This window comes from Choloepus didactylus, chromosome 11 (assembly GCF_015220235.1).
Source record: "Choloepus didactylus isolate mChoDid1 chromosome 11, mChoDid1.pri, whole genome shotgun sequence".
Classification (NCBI taxonomy): domain Eukaryota; kingdom Metazoa; phylum Chordata; class Mammalia; order Pilosa; family Megalonychidae; genus Choloepus; species Choloepus didactylus.
The window spans coordinates 13,447,975-13,457,073 of record NC_051317.1 but is presented as its reverse complement, the minus strand read 5'-3'; the positions used below and the strand labels follow the sequence as shown (position 1 = coordinate 13,457,073).

The following is a 9,099-nucleotide window of genomic DNA, read 5'->3' as shown; positions in this document are numbered from 1 at the left end:
GAATTAACAAGTACAACTTCCTTCCTACTTTATTATCTCTGCAAAGAAAATGTTAGAGTATATTATTGTTTACTGAAGAAAAGATACATCATTGCCATCTGCCAGAAAACTGCCATAATAAATACATGCATCTTTGATGTAAATGTCACTCCTTAGATAAAGTGCTGTTGTGCAGTGCACAATCCATACAACTGTATGTGGCAACCCTGACTGAACATGACAAATTAAGCTCACAAGTAATGGAAGCAGAGAAGTGCTTTACAGTAGAATAAATAATAGATGAGAAGGTAAGAATCCAGCACCGCCAATTAATTCACAGGATTGTTGTGTGGACTGAATGAGATACACATACATATGAACGCAAGGTATCTTACTAAATCAATAACTTGTATAACTTCTTTGGTTCCCCAAAAGGCTTTACTTTATGTGTATTATCTCATTATTCTTCTGGTGCCCATGACTGAAGGTCAGCCTTGTCAGCCACTTCAAAGCAGTAAAAACTTCAAAGAGGAAGAGAACGGTAAAGAGATTTGTTTAAAAGCACACACAAGCCAACAAGCGAACTAAGACCCGGGTCTCTTTCTGGTTCTCTTTCTACTAGAACTTTCTTTGAGTTTTCATGCGATGGGGAGAATAATTTACTGCTTGCAAACTATGGCAACTAACTGGCAGAGTTCAGATCAAGGCAAATTTTAACAGTCACCAGCAAAAAGCAACCTCCAACTTACATTCTCTGCAAAAAGACTTTGGTCCTGCATATTTGTTCCTTTGAGTCTTGATGCCCATGGCACACCATACCCCCAAATGCATCCTTTTATTACTCCCTCCTGTCTCCCCTAAGAAAACAAGTGACCTTACCTTGTCTTTAACATCCAAATGACATTTGTTCTCATTGAGAAATTTCAAGGTATCTACGTGGCCATGCCGAGATGCCCAGTAGATGGCATTGGATCCGCCCTGTAGGAAACCAACAAGAAGTCACGTGTCTGGAGGGCTGATGGACTCTAATACATGCATCACTCAGACTCACTATTCCCCTCCCTACGTGATGGCAAACCTTCAAGGAACAATTGTCAAGAGGAATAAAACCCGTGTTTCATTTCAGCTTTGACACATGTACCATGGGTTACACAGGATGGTTGAAATTATATAGGAACTCTTTGTGCTATCTTTACTTTTCCAGAAATCTAATGATTTCAAAATGAAAGCTTTTATTTTTAAACCCTCATTTCAACCTCTCATTAGAATTCTCTATATTCCCTATATTATAAAGCTCTGCTGGAAGTCTATGGAAGGTGATGAAACAACCATTGTTATGATTATCAGCTGCTAATCAATTGCATCTGTATTTCCTACATGAGACTCATCTTGGAGTCTGTCATCCTTCTCCCTTGCCCTAATAAACATGCAGACAAATATATTTCTGATGAGGTTAATTAGATAACGAGAACTTTTTCAAATGTGACATCTAAGCCTATTGAGTAAATGTGATCAATAAGAATGAAATCTGATGTAGTGTACAAAGAAACACTGCTGGTGAGCAACACCGTCAAGAGGAAGGTAAATGTTTGTCTTTTTCATTCTCCTATGGTGTGGTGGAATAAATCGTTTGGACAGGTTCTTGGTCTTGGGCTGCAATCTGTTGGGTGTGGACCTGCTGTAAATAAAAGCTCTTCAAGTTGTTATTTCAGTAAAGATGTGGCCCAAGTGAGCCAGATCAGGCTTTAATCAGGATTACTAGTCCTTTACAAGCAAAGTAAAAGTCAGGCAGAGAGAGAAGCCACGGGGAGCAGCCAGAAGTCAATGGAACATGGAACTGAAAGGAGGAGATGCCACCGCCATGTGCACTGCCACGTGCCAGAAAAGCCAAGAACCCCAAAGATTGCTGGCCAGCCAGAAGACAACTACCTTGGGAAGGAAATAAGCCTTCCAGCTTCTGAAGCCATGAACCTATCGATTCCTGTTGTTAAGCCAACCCATTGTATGGTATTTGTACTTTAGCTGTCAAGAAACTAAAACATATGAGTTAGATTATACCAGGCTATTTAAGCAGTTCATCTTCCTTCATGGAAATTGATAAATAAATTATAGGACATACATACATGGCTTTTTTTTCCCCTGTTATCCCTATTATTAAGAGACATTTGGAAACAAATAAAAACTTAGTTCTTTTGATGAAAGTAAAATTTTGACCTTATCTTGGACGTCAATCCTCAAGCCTCTTTTAATGAGCAGCTGTAGTATTTGAATATTCCCACAGCCGGCAGCAATCAGTAACAGAGATGTCCCACGCTGGAACAGGTAAAACAAATATATATAATATTATTTTTCAGGTTTGGTAGAAAAGGGAAGGCCCAAATTATCATAGTTGTCCCCACATGACTTCCCATGTCTCAACAGGCACATACCTACTGCTGCATAAAAGGAAAGGGACACTCAGAAGAATCCAATGACACTTCCTCTTTTGGATTCACCATCAAAGGTGACATTTTCATTTGCAGGATGAGGAGGTTTACAGTTTCATGGGTAGAGGTACAATGCAATTTAAAAGGCTCTGCATGAAGAAAGGTCTCAAATGCAAAAATACCTTATTTCTAACGCAAATCACTCTCTAAACAGAAGTGTTTCCCCCACAGGAAGCAGTTTGCCTAATTGGAAGGGAAATTGGAGAAGCAGGTGGAGCCACCTTTAGCTTTTGAGGTGTACAGTGAGGGTGCTCCACCCCCCACTACCCCTGGCCACACTGTATCAGACCTTGTTGGGTTGGTTAACCAGAAGGTGCTGCAAGCCTGGGACGTTGTCATCACTGATGGCATGGATGATGGCTTTCATCACAAAGGAGTCGTCCTCATCCTTGAGAGGTGGCAAAGAGGAAAGGGAAGAGTTAATTTGTTGGCTATGATCCTCTTAACAGCATAAGGGAACTCAATACTCATTTGTGAAAAGGAGCATTCAGAAGAAAATAAGCCATTTAATCCCCAAATCCACGTAGTCAACAAGGGAAAGTTACTTTGTGCCTCTCCCATGTTGGAAGCTAACACCATCTACTTGTTCCTTATTATCCCCGGAGTTATAACCCAGAGAGCAAACAGCTTTCAAGATCGAGATTTAGAACAAAGATGATGGCACAGTATACTTTGTGTTTATCTTAGGAATCTGTCAAAACATAGCCCCAGACACTACTGTGAAAAATTTCAGGTGTAACCCAGAAATGCTTTGGAGTCTCTTTCTGGATAAGAAAAAAGAAAAGCCATAGAACCAAGGAAATCGTATCTTTGAATAAGATGTTCTTGATTTGCATTTTTTTCCAAGGAAAGAACTGCCATTTTTGCAATCACTTTGAGTTTTTCCTTCTCTAGGTATAGAATAACATAGCAAGTCAGTCTCAATTACTTTAAAAAGTAGGCTCAAAAAAGGCAAGAAAAGTCAAAATAAGGGCCAGAAAAAAGAAAATGAATGCATTGCTAATAAAGAGAAAATAACTAGAGAATGTTGAACAAGTTTGTTAAATCATTACCACATTATCAAAATTCCCTAGATATTTCCAAAATATGCTACATTAAAAACAAAAAATAAGCTAGGAAAATCCCAAACAAAATTTCCTGATTTATAGAGGCTGAATCTCTACTTGTGGAGGCAGAATGGAGAAGAGGCTTTTCTGAGCTGTGCTTTCTCTTCTCTACATATATGACTACAAATTCCATATGATGTGAAAAGAACGCAGGCTTCAGAATGCCACTGGCTATGTTTTTTGTAAACATTTTTTTTGGGTGAAATATCACATATATGCAGAAGGTGACAAATTTCAAAAATACATTTTAACAAGTAGTTATAGAGCAAATTTCAAAGTATGGTTTGGGTTACAGTTTCACAATTTCAGGTATTACCTTCTAGCTGTCTAATATAGTAGAGACTAAAAGAAATGTCTATGTAATGATTCAGTACCCATAATCATTTCTTAAATCCTATCTTCTCTGTTATAACTCCTCCCTCTCATTTGATCATTCACTCAGTCTTCAGGCATATTTGGGCAATGATCATTCTAACTTCTTCATGTTGAAAAGGGGTGTTGACATTATGGGGTAGGGAGATGTAACTGGTTGATGCTCTTGGAGAGACTGAGACCTCTGGATTTCAGGGCTTATCTGCAATAGAAACAATCTGGAGGCTTTACGTTTCTGATAAATTTAGTGAGTGAAACTTCTATAGTGTCTTCGCTGGAGCCCTGGGTATTCTTTAGGGTTTTCAGGAATACTGTTTGTTGGGGCTTGGCATACCACGGCAATTTGCAATATCTGGCTGAAGCTTTCATAAGAGGAGACTCCAGAATAGCCTCCCAACTCTATTAGAAATCTCTTAGGCACTGGAACCTTCTTTTCTTTTTTTTTTTAATATATTTTATTTTATTTTGAAATAAATTCAGTTACATGAATAGTTGCAAAAACAATACTAGCCCCATACACAGATTCCATCATACCCTGACCCCCCTCCCCCAATAGCTTAATCCACCAAGTTTAACATGCTGTCACATCATTATTTCTTTCCCTCCCTCCCTCCCTATCATTCATCATATTTTCTCTATCTGAATATATGAGTTAGCTGCACACATCCTTGAACATCCACTATAATTCACATATGTATTCCCATGAACAAGAACATTCTTTTATGTAATTCCATTAAGCCCAGCTAAGAAGTATAAGACATTCAACAATGATACAATGCTTACATTCTATATTTCCTTTTCCTTATGTCTAAACTGTGTCCCATCGAGCCACCTGTCCTCCACCCTCCAATCCCATCCAAGTTCATCCTTAGCATTCAATTGTCATCTAGTTAGACTGTCTTTTTTTTTTTTTTTTTTTTTCAATTGTGGAAACATGTACACAGCCTAAATCTTCCCATTCCGCCCCTTTTCTAGCCTTCCATTAGTGGGATTAATCACATTTAGAATGATGTTATGCTCTTTCCCACCATCCATTACTAGAAATTTCCCTTCACCTCAAACAGCAACCCTACACCCCTTTCTTAACTTCCCATTGCCCCTGCCCCCATTTCTCTTAATCCAGACTCTACTTTTCATCTCTATGGTTATATTCTCTGATAATTTCTTTGTGTTTACTGTGGGGCTTAAAATTAACCTCTTAAATCCCTATCAATCTTGTTTTTCTTTGAAACCACCTTCACTTCAATAGGGCACATAAACTATGTTCCTATACTCCTTCATTCCCCCACCTTTATATAGTTGTCTGAAATTACACATTTTACATTGAGTTCAAAAACCATTGATTTGTCCCTAGAGTTTGTGTATTTTTTATCATGTAGGAAGTAAATAGTGGAGTTATAGTTAAAAAATTATTGACTTCTATTTGTATTCCATTGTGTTTGGAGAATGTGCTTTGAGTATATTCAATTTTGTTTTTTTTTTTCAAATTTCTTGAGGCTTGTTTTATGTCTCAGCTTATGGTCCCTTCTGGGGAAAGATCTGTGATCACTAGAGAAAAATGAGTGTCCTGGTGATTTGGGATGTAAGGTACTATATATATCTGTTAAAATTCTCTATATCTCTTTCTCCTTTCTTTGTCTCAGTGTTGGTAGGGCTTCCTTTAGAATCTGAAGTAGGGCAGGTCTTTTATTGGCAAAGTCTCTCAGCATTTGTTTGTCTGTGAAAATTTTAAGCTCTCCCTCAAATTTGAAGGAGAGTTTTGCTGGATAAAGTATTCTTGGCTGGAAATTTTTCTCTCTCAGAATTTTAAATATGACATGCCACTGCCTTCTTGCCTCCATAGTGGCCACTGAGTAGTCACTACTTAGTCTTATATTGTTTCCTTTGTATGTGGTGAATTGCTTTTCTCTTGCTGCTTTCAGAACTTGCTCCTTCTCTTCAGTATTTGAGAGTCTGATCAGAATATGTCTTGGGGTGGGTTTATTTGGATTTATTCTATTTGGAGTTTGCTGGGCATTTATGCTTTGTGTGTTTATCTTGTGTAGAAGGTTGGGGAAGTTTTCCCCAACAATTTCTTTGAATACTCTTTCCAGACCTTTACCCTTCTCTTCCCCTTCTGGGACACCAATGAGTCTTAAGTTTGGACGTTTTATTTTATCTATCGTATCCCTGAGATCCATTGTGATTTTTTCAACTTTTTTCTCCATTCTTTCTTTTGTTCTTTCATTTTCTGTTCTGTGGAGTTCTAGGACACTGAGATGTTGTTCAGCTTCCTCTAGTCTTCAATTGCGAGTATCCAGACTCTTTTTGATTTGGCCAACAGTTTCTTTTATTTCCATAAGATCTTCCATTTTTTTATTTACTCTTGCAATGTCTTCTTTATGCTCTTCTAGGGTCTTTTTTATGGCGCTTATATCCTGGGCCATGGTCCTCTTGATGTCCTTTAAATCCTTTGCCATGTTTTCATTCTTTGATTGTACCTTTTTAATTAATTTTGCAAGGAATAACATTTCTTCCGAAATCTTGATTTGTGTGTTTGGAGCTGGATTCTCCATATCATCTGGTTTTATCATATGCTTTAAGATTTTCTGTTGTTTTTGGCCTCTTGGCATTTGTTTTGCTTGATAGGGTTCTTAAAGGATATCGATCTAATTTTTCAGAGACACAGCTTGGTGATGTGCACTTTCTCTAGGTAACCAGCTATGGCGTCTGTGAGCCACCTATATCCCTCCAGACAGTAGTGTGGGGAAATGATTCTTGTATGTTCAGTTGGGGAGCTCAGCCTGGGCACGCCGCTGGAGTCGCCCGCCCTGAATGTGGAGCACACGCACGGGTGGTCAGGAGGGGCAGCTCTCTCTCGGTGTCCCATAAACCACCAGACTTGGCATAGCGCCTCTAGGTTCTCTGAGCAGATCCCCCCTCCCAGCCGCAATCCTCCCTCAGCTGAGAGAAAATGCCGTGCTACGTCATCAGTGTGCACCGTCCCTCTAGGCAAGCCCTGGGCCGCTTGGCTGTGCCGCGGGGCTCTCAGCTCACGTCAGGATGCAGATTGTGTGAGGCCGCCTCCACTGCAATGCCTTGTGGGCTGAGAGCAGCCGAGGTTTTCTCCACAGAGAGATAGCAAGAGACAGAATATTTCTCCCGATTCTCCCAAGGTCAGCTGTCATCAAAAGCCTCTGTCTGCTTGTTGAGGATTCGCTGTCTGTATTGAGCTGTTATCACCAAAACCTCACTTGGGGCTGGGCTGAGAAAGTGCACGGCATGGCTTCCGTGAGGGAGGGGCTCCCGGCTCTAGGTTCTCGGCTCTCAGCGCGGGTCCGCAGTTTTACTTACGGATTTTATGCTGTGATCTCGGGCATTCCTCCCGATTCATGTCAGTAGATGTTGAGTGTACTGTCTCATTTGTCTCCCCGCTACCATTCCAAGTTATTTACTGGTTTTTTGGTCATTTATGAATTGTTCCGGGGGAGACTAGTTCTTCCACCTCTTTCTATGCTGCCATCTTCCCAGGACTCTCCGGAACCTTATTTTCTTAAATTTCTTTTCCCGCTTTTGGTCAAGACGGCATTCTCAATCACATGATGCCAGGGCCAGACTCCTCCCTGGGAGTCATGTCCCACGTCACCAGGGAGACTCACACCCCTGGAAGTCACGTACCACGTAGTGGAGAGGGTAGTGAGTTTATTTGCAGAATTGGGCTTAGAGAGAGGCCACATCTAAGCAACAAAAGAGGCTCTCTGGAAGTGACCCTTAGGCTTAATTACAGGTAAGCTTAGCCTCCTCCTTACAGAAATAAGTTCCATAAGAGCAAGCCTCAACATTGAGGGCTTGGCTTATTAAATTGGGCATCCCTAATGCTTGAGAAAGTATCAGGAATTTCCCAGTGGGGAAGTTAAATAGTTCCTTATTTTTTCTCCTGTCCCTCAAGGGACCTTGCAAATATTTTATATTATCTTCCCCACATACTCTGGAATGTAACAGGGTATTACATTAAGATCTACAGAATTACAAGACCACATTCCCTATTCTAGGCTCCATGTGTTTAGGTTGTTTAAATGAACTGGCCAGACAGGTTAAGTTAGGTTGCGTGCTACAGAAAATTCAAACGGATATGCTTTTTATTACAATTCAAGATGACGACTAAGAGTCATGTGCATGCAGGTGAAAAATCAAGAGAAATGGAACAAATAAAGCAGACTGGTGTAAGGTGTCCTTGTGAATAGCATGATACGGAGACCTTGAGACTTCACACAGGACCCTGGGCCCATCACACACGGCACTTCCCATTACGACATATGTATTTTCTCCCAAACTGATTATTCAGTTTGATTTTAATTTACAGTCTTAACATCCTCATTATCTTAATCATTTTTATCTTTCCCTGGTTCCACTGCCACCCTCAAACACACTAAGCCCTCCTCCTCCTCCTCTTCTTTTCCCCACCTGTTTCTCTCCCACTTCTTTTTTCCACACTTCCTGTCTCTTTTGACTCTGAAAGGCTGGATCTGGAGCCTCAGTGAAGCCACTAAATTTGGATGGTGGGGCAGCTAGTGTCTGTGGACGTGTGATCCCGGCCCTTGCCCTCGGAGTCCCCGCATTCCATTTGGGAAGCATTTGCCTATTCAGTTACGGTAGTGGGGTGCTTCCCACAGAACTGCTCTTTCTATCTTTTCTGGAGCTGCTTTAGCTCCAGAGTGAACAAAGCCCCGATCTTTGAGTGTCAGGGGAAAGTCTTGTTGAATTCAGATGCATTCAGATATCTGAAGGGTTAATCTGTGATCAGGTTTCAGTTTGGATTAGGGAAAAGAAATTGTGGGTTTGTTCTTAAGGAACTTTAACAGTCAATACATCAACAAAGCAAGTGGGTTTAGTCTAGGCTGAAGCACCTTCAGTTTCTTTAACTCAAATGCAAACAGGGGTCAGACAGGTCATGTAAATGTGTAATATAACAGGGCTGCCACATGCCCCAGTAAGCAAGGGCAGCTGAGTTGAGTTTCCTGTGGCCAGGGGGAAAGAGGCTTTAGCATAGGAGGACCTTCAGATTTTTCAAGCGAAGCTGGGAATCCAGATTTTGAGGTGATATTGAAATGCTAGGAATTAATTCAAAATTTTTCAAAGCACTGTCTGCACCAACAAATCGCTGGTCAAAGCAAATG

At 40.5% G+C, this 9,099-nt stretch overlaps 1 protein-coding gene across 9 annotated transcripts in view; it reads right to left on the bottom strand.

Moving 5' to 3' along the window:
* Positions 1-684: 684 nt before the first annotated feature.
* Positions 685-9,099, bottom strand: part of LOC119506339 (death-associated protein kinase 1-like) — a 29,192-nt gene continuing 20,777 nt past the window's right edge. For 4 of the 9 annotated variants that reach the window (XM_037799343.1, XM_037799341.1, XM_037799344.1 and 1 more), the window contains 3 exons: positions 2,755-2,853; positions 2,194-2,292; positions 685-957 (listed from right to left, as the gene is read on the bottom strand). In XM_037799343.1, coding sequence (XP_037655271.1) covers positions 700-957; positions 2,194-2,292; positions 2,755-2,853 — 456 coding nt within the window. In that variant the 3' untranslated portion in view covers positions 685-699. Of the gene's footprint in view, positions 958-1,905; positions 2,013-2,193; positions 2,293-2,408; positions 2,555-2,579; positions 2,649-2,754; positions 2,854-9,099 lie in introns of those variants that run through there. The other 5 variants (XR_005210976.1, XR_005210974.1, XR_005210975.1 and 2 more) reach the window with 5 other exon arrangements.